Source organism: Arachis hypogaea, chromosome 2, assembly GCF_003086295.3.
Source record: "Arachis hypogaea cultivar Tifrunner chromosome 2, arahy.Tifrunner.gnm2.J5K5, whole genome shotgun sequence".
Lineage (NCBI taxonomy): Eukaryota > Viridiplantae > Streptophyta > Magnoliopsida > Fabales > Fabaceae > Arachis > Arachis hypogaea.
Genome location: NC_092037.1, coordinates 1,079,641 through 1,095,413, shown reverse-complemented (window position 1 = coordinate 1,095,413; position 15,773 = coordinate 1,079,641). Strand labels below are relative to the sequence as shown.

Here is a 15,773-nt window from a genome sequence, read left to right as displayed (position 1 = left end):
AAGAAATAGAACTCTGATTTGTCGATTTTTAGCAAATCAACGGTGGTTCGATATCTAGTGGTTTGGGAGCGAAACCTACTCTTCTGTGTGAGTACCAGTTTTGTAAATTAATGAACAAAAACTTAGAAATTAGAATTTTCGAAAACTAAATACATGGTAAATGAAAAGGGTTGCATCAAAATTAAAAGAAAACAATAAAAATGCCTTCAATTAGATCAAAAGATTTTAACATAAGCGATAAAATGCAGAAGGATAAATTAAACAAGGAAAATAGAGAACACTTAGTAAATAAGATTAACTGAAATGTTAAGTTTATAGAAAAATAAATTAAAGAAAAGAAGAAGTTGGAAGGAACCTACAGAAAATGTAACTCGATTGTAAATTCAGGAATTTTCTGAGATGTGAGAGTGCTAGAGTATTTTTTCTGAATAAAAGTTTCAAACCCTAATTCCTAATACTTCCTAGTATTTATAGACTATCTTACATAATGGGCCATTAAATCACAATTAATTACAATTAAATAAAATTACAAATTTGAAATACATTTCCTCTTGGTAACCGTTCCCGCCGCGTGATTGTAGATATTCCTCATGTTTTCTTTGTGTGATGGAAGCCACTAATCTTCCCACTTCCACAACTATTCGACTAGTTCTTCTAAGGCTTTACTCAATTTCTCGAATCGAGACTCCTACTTGATTTAACTTACTCGATTAACAAAATAATCGAGATCCAGATCAACGTCGATTACTACCAACTTCATACTCATGTGAGATAAGTCTCGATGTAGTCTCTGAAGTTGCACTCGAGTCTCATAGTAGTCTCTAAACTTAAAAGTTACCCATATTCATCCCTGAAGTTGCACTCCGAGACTCAAACTTGTCCTTCCTGCAATTTCTGCCCATCTGGCACTCCGAAAAGCTGGATTAACAGACTTCGTGACACGTGAGCATTACAACGACTATCTAATGTAACAGAATAGACTGTTCAAATCAATTTGATCCCTCAAATCAAATTAAAACTCTAATCCCCAATTTTAAAGCCCACAGCTCTCTGTCTTCTCTTCTCTTTGGTTCTCTACTCTTGTCGTCCCCATCTTTGAAGTCCCCATCTTCTCTTTGCCTTCAGTACTAGGTATAGTCATCTGTCCTCTACTCCTCGTCTGCTCTGTCCTGATTCCCAATTCGGTGTGATAAAGCGGGAAAAACCAAAACCCTAACACTCTGAATCCCAAATCCCAATCGAAGAAGGATAAGCCATGAAGCTCTCCTTCTCGATCCCCTCCAAGTCCTCTTCCTCCTCCAATCCCATCAAACTCGATCACTCCTCCAAAAACGACGCCCCACCCTCCAAGCACTTCGTCACCGAATTCGACCCTTCCAAACCGCCAACTGAACAAACCGCCACCGTTATACCCCCGATCCAGAACGAATGGCGCCCCACCAAGAAGATGAAGAACCTCGAGCTTCCCATCACCGACCCCAACGCTGACCATCAATCCCTCGAATTCGAGCACGATTCCAATGCCGCGGATGCAGAACCCGGCACCGACATGTCCTACGGTCTCAACCTGCGCCAAGCCGCCGAGAAAAATGGAAAAACCGGTGAACTCGCTGATGATGAGGATGATAGGGTTCCGCGGCAACGGCCGGAGGTGGCGTTGCTGCAGAAGTTTAAGGACGATTTGAAGCGGCTTCCTGATCACCAGGGTTTCGAGGAGTTTAATGATGTCCCTGTTGAGGGTTTCGGCAAGGCCTTGCTGGCCGGATATGGGTGGTCAGAAGGAATGGGAATAGGGCGGAATGCCAAGGAGGACGTCAAGATTGTGGAGTACAAGAGGAGGACTGCCAAGGAAGGGTTAGGATTTGTTGGCAATGATCGCGGTTCCGTTCAGAGCCAGAAGAAGGAGGAGAAGAAGAAAAGCAGGGAAGACAGTGGGAGAAATGATGCAGATTTTGTTAGTGAGAAGAAGATTGTGAGGATTATTGGGGGGAAAGATGCTGGATTGAAGGGTATCGTTGTGAGGAGAATTGGGGAGGATTGGATTGTTTTGAAGGTTTCAAGGAGTGGGGAGGAAGTGGAGGCTAGAGTGAGTGTGGATGATGTTGCTGAACTGGGATCTGCTGAGGAAGAGAGGTGCTTGAGGAAATTGAAGGAACTGAGGATTCGGCACAAGGGTGAAGATGATTGTAACAGGGACAAGGCTTCAAGGCATAAGCGTGAGAGAGATGAGAAGACAACTCGAGTGAAAGCTAATGGGGGTGATCATAGGAAGGAAGATCAGCAGCGAGGAAAGAAACGGATTTCTTGGCTCACAAGTCACATTCGAGTACGGGTTATTAGCCAGAACATTAAAGGAGGGCGGTTGTATTTGAAAAAGGCACAGGTTTTGGATGTTGTTGGGCCTTTGACTTGTGATATATCTATGGATGAGAGCAAAGAGATTGTTCAAGGAGTGTCCCAAGATATGCTGGAGACCGCGCTTCCTCGACGTGGGGGACCAGTTCTTGTGCTATCTGGTAAATATAAGGGTGCCTTTGGGAGCCTGGTTGAGAGGGATTTGGATCGGGAAGTTGGTGTTGTTCAGGATGCTGATACTCATGAGCTGCTCAATGTGAAGCTTGAACAGATTGCAGAGTATATAGGGGATCCCAGCTTATTAGGGCATTGATTTTGTTGTATCAATTGCAGTGTATAATAAACATTGATTAGAAAAACAGATCATATACAGGTCGAAAATTCTATTTGCTTATTTTGCATACATTGTTGAATAAGAAAGCAATGTACTCTTCATCATCGTGATTATCAAAATGGCGAGCTTTTCTTGTTAAGTTTTATGATATGGAAGCTTGTGTGCTCTTTTATTGTATCTTTTTACGTGCTTAATTAAAGAGTTAGTATGTTTGATTGTGTATTTGTGTGTTGAACTTTTTATATAAAAACAATGTCATATATTAAACTTCAGTTCTATTTATATAATTTGAACTTTGCAATTGGGGTTGGAATGCTTAGATTGATGCTGGATATATTAGATAATATTTTTAAAAAAAAAATTCTGATAATAGGTAAACTCGTAGCTCTAAGAGTTCACGAGTTTGATAACCTTACTCTTCTTGAATTAGTTGAACAGAATCAAGCACACATACATCATAGAGGATCCTTTTGATGATCTTCATCAGCTAGCTGAGTTCATTCTTGAAGCTTCACCAGGAGGAAAACCTAAAGATGAAGTAATGGTTGATTGAAGCACTCTATTTCCTTCTTGAGAGTAAAATTTTGACAGTTACTTGTTAGCATTCAGATGGTCCCTTATGACAAAAACAGCTCTTCTATTGTCAAAATGATTCCATTTGGCAAAAAGATGGTACATGGACACTTCATGAATAAGTAAGTTTGAAGTTGCATTAATTTATAGCTTCCAAGAATGCGAAAACTTGATTTAGAATCTTTGCCTCTTACTTAATTTATTAATAACAGGAAAAAATGCTTTTTTTTCTTTAAAATAAAATATTGTTGGCATGTCAGTTATATGTTGTCTTAATTTGTGACGTGACTTGGTAATTATTTTTCTGAAAAATGCTTCATTTACAATTGATATTCTAAGGGATACAGTTGCACTTTTTGGCTTCAATTTATTGTTCCTTCATGGTTTCTTAGAGTTTTTCTTCCAAATATGCACATGATAGTAGAGTTATTTTACTTATTCTGTATTGGGGTATAATTGAAATTCAGTACTTTGTTTTTTTTTTTTTTTTTTTTCTAGTTTAGTAGAGGTATTCTATCTTGGTTCCTGTGAGGGTTCTTCTTCTTTTCTATTTTTTTATGAAGAGGAGGATTTCTGTGTAACTCTGTTAAAGATAATACAATACAAGAACTGGTTACCTGATACTTGAGCTTTTAAAAATTTGGCAATCATTGTAGACTAGTTTGGAGATGGATGACGATGCTATAGATGGATAACTATACCGGTTTTTACCTTATCTGATTTCTGTTTTTATGGATAGTTTATGGAGATTTGATTCATCTTCATATCACCAAGTGAGCACATCATACATGGACCCTTTTGATCATATTAACCTATTGGTGCCCCAAAAATTTACGGGTACCATATATTAACTTTTATCTGGTTAAGTATTTAACCGTTTTATTCTTGTTGGGTTTTAGGTTTGTGGACTTATTAATTCCATTGGACATGAGTATGTGGTTGCAACTGAATAGTTACAATAAAGATGTTGATGAGCCTGTTCATGCTTTCTCCTTTATCAACATTGCTCTCACGGTTGAATAACAACGACTATGCTACTATTCGATCAGCCATTGTATCTCGAATTCCTGAGTTGGTTGAACTAAACAGGTGATCCTTCTTTATGCTACATTTGTGGTTTATTTATTTCTATTTATGTTGCCTAAATATTCCTTGTTTACATTTATTTGCATCCAGGGAGAGCACATTTCATATGGTTCAGTCATTTTAATGATGAAAATTCTCGAATCATCACTGAACTTCACTCTCATCCAAGAAGTTTCCTTTATTAAAAGACACTCATTGAGCTTCACTTGTTTGGCACCCTAGACTTGTCTAATTAAGTGATTATATAGAGAATATATCTAATTTCCTCAAATACATTTGTGTACCTGATGATCTTATTGAGCGTTACCTAGAGGTGAATTCTTGTACCAATGTTTAGTGTTTTCTTATCTTATAATGATTAGTTGTGGCGGGAACTTAGTTTAGTGTTTTCTTGGTTTGATTTTGAAGTTACTATGCCAGTATAAAGGTGGTTCAGTTCTCAAGTTTCTTGAAAAGTTTGATAGCTATTGTGTGGAACATTGTTTACACCTATGCCAACAACATGGAATTATAGATACTGCTGCATTCTTACCAGAAAGGGTTGGTGATGTGGGTAGAAGCTCTTGTACTTACACTCCGATTTGAATGATAGGTTTGTTGAAGGTGATGCTGCTGTGGAAGCTGTAGTCTTAAAGCGTTCCTTGCGTGGTTCTTCCCATACAGAAGTTTTCAACAGTGACTTAAGAATGAAAGATGTTTGTATACCTGTTTCTGAAATTTTTAAAGATGCAACTGTGTTTTGATGATTTTGCTTATATATTTGTAAGGTTAAGTATTTGAACATGTTTTATGGTCATTAATCCGACCGGTAAATGACATGCTCAATTTACTACGTGCCTGTATTGCTCTTCGTCTGCAGAAGCTCATTGGTTTTTAAACTACTTGACTCATAAGATTAATATCAATATGCTTTTCCTTTCTTGCTCGTGTTTTTATTTATTAGTTGATTTTTAGCTTAGTTACAAAGTGCATAATAGAAGTGAAAAGTTGTATTATTTGATATTAACTGCCTTTTGGTTATCATTCAGATTTTGTGAGCCATTGATGGATTCAAATGTTGAAGAGAGACCCTATGAAAGAAAAGATTATTTTGGGATGCTAGATGGATCAGAAAATTCACCACAATGGTCATATTATGAGAAAACTGTTAAGCCAGTTTATCAAAGAAATTGTTGAAGGATTGATAGGTTTTGTTCATCTTCCAACTATCATGTCTAAACTGCTGTCTGATAATAGAAGTCAAGAATTTGGGGATTTTAAATTTACCATATTGGGCATGCTGGTTGAAAACTATGTGTTCTTGAAAATTCACTTATTGAAGGTATGTTGTAATTCAAAAATATTCATAAGCTCATTTTTTAAAGTTAATGTCAGACAAATCACTTAAAACTATGTTAGTTTGTTCTTCTTTAACCTGATTTTAAGTACACCTGTTTAGTGAAAATTGGTGGTGTGATAACCAACGTTTTGAAAAAAAAAAATTAAGAAACTTTCACAAGACTAGATCATTGGTTTTTTTTTTTTTTTTTTTTGGTATTCACTAGAGCAAACAGAGATTAACACTGGCCAATAAACTAGGTTTTGTTTTTGGGTGATAGCCAACAAACTAGTTTAACAATTTCTACACATTTGATATTTTTAGGTCAAAAGTAATAGAGTTTCTGAATAATGAATTTACATTGGGCCTATTGGGCCTATAAGTAGGATCAGAAAATGGGCTTCAAAGACAAAAAAAATAGAGACCAAAGCTTATATATATATAAGGCACAATTAGGGATTTAAGGTTGTAGTAGGGAGAGGCAGTCTCTGTGCTTTTGAATCAGCCAAGATGGGTATGCTTTCAACATCATCGCTCTTCTCCAATTGCAACGCCAATTTTCTGATGATTTCGCAGAATCAAAGCAACGCCAATTATGTGATGGATTTGTTTGTTGTGTTTCAGGTATTTCCAGGGATTCTATGCACAAGAGGCGCGCCACTGGTGGCAAGAAGAAGGTTTGGAGGAAGAAGAGAAAGTACGATTTCACTCTCTTTTTCAATTCTCCTTGTTTTTCATTGCATTTTGAATGTACATTTGTTTTAATGAATTAGGAATGCAATTTTTATATTTGTAGGTAATGTATTGGATCTAGCTAGTTTCATTTTTAGTTTAGGGTTTTTGGATTAGGTTTGGGAATGAAGAACTGACAATGTTTGCTCATTGGAATGTTGCATGCAAAATGTAGAACTTGTATGAGAGTCACTGTTATTTGTTATGAAGGTTCCAATGGCTTCTTCTGATATGTGTTATTTGATCATTTTTTTTATATATTTAGGAAATAGAAAACCATAAGTACTGAAAGTGGAGATGCAATGCAATGAGCTTGTTTTATTTTCTAATCCTGTAGAAAATCGAAAAGTGCAAATATAGGCCCTATATAATTTAATATAATATCAAAGTCCTAATAGTTTGTATAAAGCCAAAATACTTATATGGTGTAATATAGGTATGAGCTTGGACGCCAACCAGCCAACACTAAGCTATCGAGCAATAAGACGGTCAGGCGGATTCGCGTTAGAGGTGGCAATGTGAAGTGGAGGGCATTGAGGTTGGATACAGGAAACTATTCGTGGGGAAGTGAAGCTGTGACGCGCAAGACTCGTATTCTTGATGTTGTTTACAATGCCTCCAACAACGAGCTCGTGAGAACTCAGACCCTTGTCAAGAGTGCCATTGTTCAGGTTGATGCTGCTCCATTCAAGCAGTGGTACCTTCAGCATTATGGTGTTGATATTGGCAGGAAGAAGAAAACAGCAGCTGCCAAGAAGGATGCTGCCGAGGTGAAGCCTTCGGAACTTTTCTCTTTGTTCTGTTTTAATATGATAAGCTTTCGTCTCATTTTTTTCCAGTCTTCATAATCAGTGTAAATGGATAAAGCTAATGATCAACCACTTCTTCCTGCTCCATAACAAGCTAAAATGGGGAGATTATTTCATTACTCCTAAGAATTTAACTCCAGCAATATAGGAAATTCTGGGAAGTGATATTTCCTTTTAACAAAATCCTAGAAACTAAGGTGTATGCATAATGATATTCATCCAATGTTCCTATATTGAAGCCCAATTGATAATTTATTTTTATCCTTTTCATGTTGAACTTGGGGGTTCTTGCATTGTTTGTCTTACATATGTATTATTTATTTGTCATTACTCATGAACATGTCAAGATTTTAAATAATCACCCTGATACATTGGTTTATGTTTATCGCATCCACTAATAGTGTCAAAAGACTGATAATATGAAATATTTGTTTTTGTTTGATGCTTTGCATATAATTTATGAAAATATAAATGCATTTATTTTAAATTTGGCTTGTGTGTAATATTAAATCTTCATCATGCTTTTCACCCTCCAAATCTGATTTGTCTTGTACTTTAATTTTGCATTTAAGAATTTTAGTTTTCACTTTCTATTGAATCAAATGCAAATAATATGCAAAATAAATAAAATCTGATGTGTTTTCCTATTATGCATTGATGTCTAATTTGCAGGAAGGTGAGACCCCTGCAGAGGAAGCCAAGAAAAGCAACCATGTGCAAAGAAAAATCGAGAAACGCCAGAAAGATCGCAAACTTGATCCCCATATTGAAGAGCAGTTTGGTGGTGGGAGATTGCTGGCTTGCATTGCTTCTCGACCTGGTCAATGTGGCAGGGCTGACGGGTAATGCATATAACTCTTGCTCAACTGAACTTTGTTCTAATTTGATTCATGATCCGTTCCTTATTTGCCCCTTCTTGAATCTTGCAGCTACATTTTGGAAGGTAAGGAGCTTGAATTTTACATGAAGAAAATCCAGAAAAAGAAGGGAAAGGGTGCTGCTTAGTTGTACTTTTCTCATACTTGTATTTTGGAATTTGTTGTCTCTGTTGGAGATTGGTTCCATTCTTGGTGATGTTTCACCGTCATTACCTTCTGAATAGAGCCATAGCACATGCTAGTGTGACTTAATGCGTTATCATAGTTTTGTTTTAAATGTGTTTTTTCATTTCTTTTCTTTTTTTGGGCTATTGATGAGAACTAGTTTCCTCAAATGTTTTAAATTGATATTCATGATAACAACCTCTCTAAATTATATTGACAGATAAAGTTGAGACACAAGGAATTAAGGATAGAGTAAATATTGAATTGATTTGGAAGTGTATGGGTCTCTTTCAATCTTGTGCATAATATAATTTTTAGTTCAGTTTTGATGGACTGACAGTTACATTGTCATACAATTAGATCCGTTCTTTTAGATGATTATTTATGTGATCAATATAGAAGGTAATTATTTTTGCTGATGTGGCATTACGTAGTTGGATGTATTTATAAAACTATTTTATATGAAAATTAAATTCTAATTTTTTAAGATTTTCAAATTGGACATTTTGATTTACGGTAAATTTTATTGTTCTTTCACACAAATTGGTCATTGAAATAGTGTTTTTGGGATGCACAAGTTTTTAACAGTTTTAAGATAGTTTTGTTTTGTTTTTTTTTTTGTTAACAAGATAGTTTTGTTTTTAAACGACATTATTATATAATAAATTGGTCTCTTTTCAAAATGTTTGAGAGACTAATTTGTTCAAGAAAAAAAAATTTGAAAAATAAAAATTTGTTAAACAACAAAGTTTTTATTATAAAATCTTAGTGGTCAATTTAGCTGTTTGTATATTTTAAATAAGCTTTTTTTTTTTCTCTTTTAAGTTTTTCAACTGCAACCAAATCAGCACAATATCTCTAAATGTGAAAATAAGAAAAAAAAATTGGTTAAATTGTAAAATAATCAACATCTTTTCAAATAAAAACTGAAGTTGTCGAGCCAACTTTGTTTGGGCAGTAGCTCACTTATCCACTTGAGTATGCAACAAATTAGTCATTGGTGTATGAGCCGAAAATATCATAAAAAAGAACAAAGTTACGGTGGAGTACGAACAAGGACAATGTTGGGATGACCAAGCCAATGATGAACAATTTTTCATTTGAGGAAATTCCATACATGGAAAGGCTGATGGAAAGGCTGAAGCATAATGTCATAAACCATATTGAGTCCTTGAACTGCTCTAGACTTTCTTCCCTTAAAACTCTTGAAATAACAGCCATTATTGTTATTCACCTATTGTCAACGGCACATATTTTCCTTAGACGTTAGAGGCCATTTAAGTGTGTGTTTGGATTTCAGTTTGCAAACGGGAGTTTGCATATAATTGATTTTGTAAACTTGATTTTGATGAAAAGTAAGTTTGTGTTAACGTGATTTATGTTTGGCAATTTTTATATCAAAATTGATTATAGTAAAATAAATGTTGTTTGGATTATACTATTCAAAATCACTTTTAGATGAAAAATTACTAAAAGAGACATCAATTAAAATAATTTTTTATAATATTCTATTATTTTACTTTAAATATTTGAATAGATCTTATTAATTCATTTTTAAATGAAGTTAATATTTACTTACTAAATTAAAGTAATATATAAAAATTAGCAAAATAAAATTATATATATAAGAGTTTTTTTTGGTGACTATATATATATAAGAGTATTTAATCTGTTATTGTAACACCCTACCACGCTAAGCTTTACGCTTAAGCCGTAAAACAGAGGTGGTGTGGTATTACGACCTCTAAAATAAAATATATATTTATAATAGCAGAAGAATTATAATATGCTAGGAGCCGTGAAGAAAAGAGGAAAACAAAATTGCAAAATAAAAGCGCAACGCTCAAGGAACGGGTTAACCTGCGTGCTAAGGAAACCATAACTATTAAACATATGATAACAGAAGTAGGAATAGAGTGCCAAAGATACAAAATAACGAGCTCCTGACTCAGCCTGCGAAGTCAAGACTGGCCGGAGAATATACACACATATATACATATATATACATATCCAAAACCCCAAATGTACATAAACAAAATCCTGCCTCTCCATACACCTCTAGGAGGATAAAAAGAATAAGTTATGTGGAGAGAAAACTAAGTATATATATATACATCATAGCATAACAAAAAAAACCCAGTAACCACTCCGCTTCAAGAGTCCAGACACCTAACGAGATGCCTCTCGACCTGCATCTGAAAAACAACAACATAGTATGGAATGAGAACCGGAGGTTCTCAGTATGGTAAAGGTGCCACACACATAATATATAAGGTCCTGGGAATGCCAGAGGCAATCCTAGAACGCCGACACTCAGATTATAGAGCTTAAAGTATTAAATAGAAGCCATAGAAGGTGGTTTTCTAAGAATATGTAAACCTGATTTAACTTGATCTTAAACCTAAATCTCATATTGCCATTCCTCCAAACCTCCATCTCCATCAGGATTTCACAGACAAACAAACAGATAAAGCAAGCACATGAAGGTTACAAGTACTGCAGGTAACAAATATACATTTAGCATGGCAGATACATTCAGGCACACCCAGTTAATGCACAAGCAAGTAGTTCAAATAGTATGCATATGATGCATGCCTGTCCTATGGCTGATGAGGCTCATCTGTCAGTTATCCAGCCAACCCGACAAGTCTGAATTGTCCTTAGACTGTCCCCCGACGTGCATCCCCAAGAGTCTATGCATAGCTTTATCTCAAATAATCAATATTGCTCAATGGGGGTAACATTCCCGGGAATTTATATAGTGCCCGGTCACACTTACGTCGTAGGGTCAACAGAGTATCGAGTTTTCTACCTGGTACACGTGGTGGCAAGCCACGGTACTTTATCCAGGGAATCTCGTATCTCAGATTATTCAAATTCATAAGTCATATAAATAATTCAGTTATAATTCATCAACATTAACATCATTCTCAATCGCATTTCATTCATCATCATATATCAATCATATTCAATCCTTATCCTTCACTATCGCACCTCCCATTCCGTCCATCGGTAGTTCTAATTCAAAACATAATTCATTCTTTTCTAAATGAGTCAAACTTAAAACATGCTCATTTTCTTAATAACTCTAAATCAAACCATATACCCTTTGAATCTAAATCTTTTTAGATAATCATATAAACAAAATCTCTAATTTCTATAAAATTTCGGCAGCATCTCCTCTAAAACTCGGATTTTGCCACCCTTTTCGGGTCCAAACCTGCACTCTTTTCAATTCAACATACCCTTCCTTATCATCATAACAATCACCACAATAAATCTACCTCAGATCAACAATTAAACTCATACAATATTCGAATCCAACAACCAAAAATTCAATTAAGGATCATAGTTCACTAATCCTAGGCTTCTAACACAAGATACCTCAAATCAATAATTCACCAAATTATTAATTAATCAACAAGCACCAAACTAACCATGTTCATCAATAATAACATTCACCATCCAAAATTAATAACTAATTATCCAATAAACTTCAACCAAATATATTCATCGAAAAATTACTAAACATTAAACATACACCCGCATTCCAACTTATCCTATGGTCATCTAGCCTAAGTTTTCACAGAACATTATATATTAAATGCAAGAAACCTAAACCATACCTTAGCCGATTCCCAAGTATTATTCCAAGAAAATTTTCCTAAAAGAACACAGCCCTCAAAACCTCAACTAATCCGCTTCCTCCAAGTTCCAGTATTCACAATTTCAAGCTCCAATTATCTATTTTCAACCTAATACACATTCATAACACATATATACCCAATTTAATACTCGAAGCTCAAATTTAATGAAAATAAAATATAATTATCGTATCCTCACTTTACCCAAACTTCACATAAGCAAGAGTGAACGTTTTCCTCAAGCTAATTGGATCCTAAAACATCAAAAATCAAAGAAATTCAACACCCTTTCTCAAAACTCAAAAATTGGGGGAAATGAGAGACTGAAGTGGAATATCAAGTTACCTATGAAATTGTTCCGGTAGAAATGTAGAGCTCAACGCGGTAAACGCGTGGCCACAAACGGTGCGGCGATCGGAGCTCAAACGAGGAAGTTACGGGAAATTGAATTCACCGTAAACGAATTCCTCTTCTTCTCTTCCCTGGGAGGCTGCTGCATCGTTGAGGGAAATGAAGAGAATAAGAGCCCGTGGCTCTTTTTAATTGTTGGACTAATTGGGCCCACAGCCCGGTTTAACCGGTTCGGCCCGGTTTAACCGGTTCGGTCCGTTCGGTCCAATCTTGGACCGTTTTTTTTCGAAATTGGTGTCAAAATTCTCGTTTCGATGAGCTCTATCCTAATTTAATATAATATTCACATTTCTAATCTTCCTTATTAAAAATTAATTTATTGACTAATTATCTACTAATTTAACCGGGGTTTACAGTTATATTTTTTTAAAATTTTAAGTATTAATCTAAAAATGTTAATTTAGTATTTTTTTACATCGTCTTGTTGGTTTAATACTCTTAATAATTTTATTCTCAATATTATTTTAGAATCTAACGTGTATAATTTTATTAATACCTATGATTAATTTTTTATTTAATTGTCTTTTTTAATAGGATCATAATCTATATTATAAAAAAATTACAACAAAAAACTATATATATCAGAATTATAATTATAAAAAAGAATATTAAAAATAATAAAATTAAATATTTATCTTGACAGTGATGGAAACAAATCTAAAAGTTCTTAATAATGTATTTTATATAGTATATTTTTAATTCTCTTAGTACTCTTTTTTAGTACTTTATAATTTTTTACTATTATTATTATTATTATTATTTTTTGTTTAATTTACTTTACCTAATAGAATCAATAAATCATTTTATAAAAAGATAATAATAAATATAATATACAAAAATTATAATTATAAAAATGTATAATGTCAAACAAAAATTTAACAAAAAATAAAAATAATAAATAATAAAAAAAAGAGCTTTATAAAGATAAATAATAAGAAAAGAAGGCCCATTCACTTAATAAGAATTTCATAAATACTACAATAACATGTCTATAGGATAAAATTGGTAAAGAAAAAATAGATGTTGAGGGTAAATGGCTAAAAGCCCGTTAGTGAAAGAGACGCCAGAAATTGTTGCTTCTGTGCCAAACACACCCTTAGAGCTTACGTAAAAGAGTGTTAGGCCTAATGGAAAAGGGCACTTTGGTCAAAATTATGTTTATTGAAGAAAAAGGCATTACGCACATTATTATCTTGATTTGACAACATAATTAAGCGAGGTTATCCATCCATCAATATCAATTTCAAAACTTTTTACTGAAAATTACTAGTAATCTTCCAAAAAAGAACAAAATTAAAACAAAACTAAGATAACAATTCGCATTAGGTCACACTAACAAGTAATGGCTTCATTCAGAAGGTGATGACGGTGAAAAATCACCAAGAATGTAACCAATCTCCAACAGAGACGACCAAATCCAAAATACAAGTGTGAGAATAGAATAATTAGGCAGCACCCTTTCCCTTCTTCTTCTGGATTTTCTTCATGTAAAACTCAAGCTCCTTACCTTCCAAAATATAGCTGCAGCATTCAAGAAGGAATGAAATAAGTATCTGATCAAGAATCAAATTAGACAAAATTCAGTGCAACCCAAACAAGCAATAGTTATATTACCCATCAGCCCTGCCACATTGCCCAGGTCGAGAAGCAATGCAAGCCAGCAATCTCCCACCACCAAACTGCTCTTCAATATGGGGATCAAGCTTACGATCTTTCTGGCGTTTCTCGATTTTTCTCTGAACGTGGTTGCTTTTCTTGGCTTCCTCTGCGGGGGTCTCACCTTCCTGCAAATAAGACATCGATGGATAATAGGAAAACACATCAGCCTCTACACATGCTAATGCAGTTGACATTATAAATCAATTATAGGTTAGCTAAATATCACTATAGGAAAACACTTTAGCCCCTGCAATGCATTCTTTATTTTGCATTTATGTGCATTTGGCCTAATAGAAAGAATAACTTGCAAATAAACATAATGCAGCATGTAATTACTTCTGATTATTTTCAAAAGGCTTATCATATTAAAACGGAACAAACATAAAAGTTCCAAAGGCTTCACCTCGGCAGCATCCTTCTTGGCAGCTGCTGTTTTCTTCTTCCTGCCAATATCAACACCATAATGCTGAAGGTACCACTGCTTGAACGGAGCAGCATCCACCTGAACAATGGCACTCTTGACAAGGGTCTGAGTTCTCACGAGCTCATTGTTTGAGGCATTGTAAACAACATCAAGAATACGAGTCTTGCGAGTCACAGCTTCACTACCCCACGAATAGTTTCCTGTATCCAACCTCAATGCCCTCCACTTCACATTGCCACCTCTTACACGAATCCTCCTGACCGTCTTGTTGCTCGATAACTTAGTGTTGGCTGGCTGGCGTCCAAGCTCATACCTATATTAAACCATAAAAGTATTTTGGATTTTACAAAAATAACTAGGACTTTGATATTATATTAAACAACTATACTAGGTACACACCAAAATCAGCCATCAATATGAAATACATATTAGAATACAAAATGCACATTGAGAATGAGTTAAACAGGTATTTTTGTATACTAAATTATATAGGGCTTATTTCCTTTCAGTTAATATTTTGCATCTCCACTTTCAGTACTTATGATTTTCTATTTCCTACATATATAAAACAAAATTATGAAATGACACATATCAGAAGAAGCCATCGGATCATTCATAAAAAATAACAGTCACTCTCATACAAGGTCTACATTTTGCATCAAACCTCTATGCAACATTCGAAATATAAAAATTGCATTCCTAATCCATTAAAATAACTGTATATTCAAAATGGAAAAAAAGAGAGTGAAATCATACTTTCTCTTCTTCCTCCAAACCTTCTTCTTGCCACCAGTGGCGCGCCTCTTGTGCATAGAATCCCTGGAAATACCTGAAACACAACAAACAAATCCATCACATAATTGGCGTTACTTTGATTCTGTGAAATCATCAGAAAATTGGCGTTGCAATTGGAGAAGAGCGATGATGTTGAAGCATACCCATCTTGGTTGAACCAAAAGCACCGAGTCGCCTCCCACAACTATCACCAGCTTAAAACCCTAGTTGTGGCGCATATATATGTGTGTCTATTCTCTTTTCTCTCTTTTGTTCTTTTTTTTTTTTTCAAAGAACCCTAAGTTTGCGCATTGTTTTTCACTTTTTCGTTTTCTTTTATTTTTTTCATCAAGCGTATGTTTGAGGCCCAATGGGCCTAATGTTAGTTCATAATTCAGAACTCAATTACTTTTTTTTACCAAAATATAGAAGACTCACACCCATAACTTTTTAATTGAGCATAAAGAGACTATATTATTTGAGCTATTATTGATTGGTAGAACTCAATTACTTTTGCCCCTCAAAAAATTTCAAACGCGTATCAAATGGCCCGTACAAATCCCATTGTTTGCATTTTCTTATAAAATTTGTTTTATGATGCCTTTTAATAT

At 34.7% G+C, this 15,773-nt stretch overlaps 3 protein-coding genes and 1 long non-coding RNA gene across 4 annotated transcripts; 2 read left to right on the top strand and 2 right to left on the bottom strand.

Moving 5' to 3' along the window:
- Window positions 1-996: 996 nt before the first annotated feature.
- On the top strand, window positions 997-2,828 carry LOC112730879 (protein MOS2). The gene has a single exon (XM_025780817.3). The coding sequence runs from the start codon at window positions 1,256-1,258 to the stop codon at window positions 2,666-2,668; it is 1,413 nt and encodes a 470-aa protein (XP_025636602.1). The 5' UTR covers window positions 997-1,255; the 3' UTR covers window positions 2,669-2,828.
- A 3,262-nt stretch (window positions 2,829-6,090) lies between these two features.
- On the top strand, window positions 6,091-8,525 carry LOC112730863 (small ribosomal subunit protein eS8). The gene is made up of 5 exons (XM_025780816.3): window positions 6,091-6,180; window positions 6,291-6,363; window positions 6,835-7,168; window positions 7,880-8,049; window positions 8,137-8,525. The coding sequence occupies exons 1-5, from the start codon at window positions 6,177-6,179 to the stop codon at window positions 8,210-8,212; spliced, it is 657 nt and encodes a 218-aa protein (XP_025636601.1). The 5' UTR covers window positions 6,091-6,176; the 3' UTR covers window positions 8,213-8,525.
- A 1,593-nt stretch (window positions 8,526-10,118) lies between these two features.
- LOC140178013 (uncharacterized) lies at window positions 10,119-12,409 on the bottom strand. Its single transcript, XR_011869975.1, has 4 exons — window positions 12,240-12,409; window positions 12,094-12,148; window positions 11,877-12,005; window positions 10,119-10,445 (listed from the first exon to the last, which is right to left on the bottom strand). It is a non-coding gene; the product is annotated as an uncharacterized lncRNA (long non-coding RNA).
- A 1,037-nt stretch (window positions 12,410-13,446) lies between these two features.
- LOC112730847 (small ribosomal subunit protein eS8) lies at window positions 13,447-15,482 on the bottom strand. The gene is made up of 5 exons (XM_025780815.3): window positions 15,327-15,482; window positions 15,145-15,217; window positions 14,368-14,701; window positions 13,920-14,089; window positions 13,447-13,826 (listed from the first exon to the last, which is right to left on the bottom strand). Exons 1-5 carry the CDS (start codon window positions 15,328-15,330, stop codon window positions 13,751-13,753), a joined length of 657 nt encoding a protein of 218 aa, XP_025636600.1. The 5' UTR covers window positions 15,331-15,482; the 3' UTR covers window positions 13,447-13,750.
- Window positions 15,483-15,773: the final 291 nt, after the last annotated feature.

Bases quoted from the DNA above. Each gene is read 5' to 3' on its own strand.
- LOC112730847 (XM_025780815.3), bottom strand. The intron at 14,090-14,367 runs GTGAAGCCTTTG...TCTTATTTGCAG, and splicing joins CCAAGAAGGATGCTGCCGAG to GAAGGTGAGACCCCCGCAGA. The intron at 13,827-13,919 runs GTAATATAACTA...TGAATGCTGCAG, and splicing joins CAATGTGGCAGGGCTGATGG to CTATATTTTGGAAGGTAAGG.
- LOC112730863 (XM_025780816.3), top strand. The intron at 6,364-6,834 runs GTACGATTTCAC...GGTGTAATATAG, and splicing joins GTTTGGAGGAAGAAGAGAAA to GTATGAGCTTGGACGCCAAC. The intron at 7,169-7,879 runs GTGAAGCCTTCG...TCTAATTTGCAG, and splicing joins CCAAGAAGGATGCTGCCGAG to GAAGGTGAGACCCCTGCAGA.
- LOC112730879 (XM_025780817.3), top strand. From the start codon at position 1,256: ATGAAGCTCTCCTTCTCGATCCCCTCCAAGTCCTCTTCCTCCTCCAAT.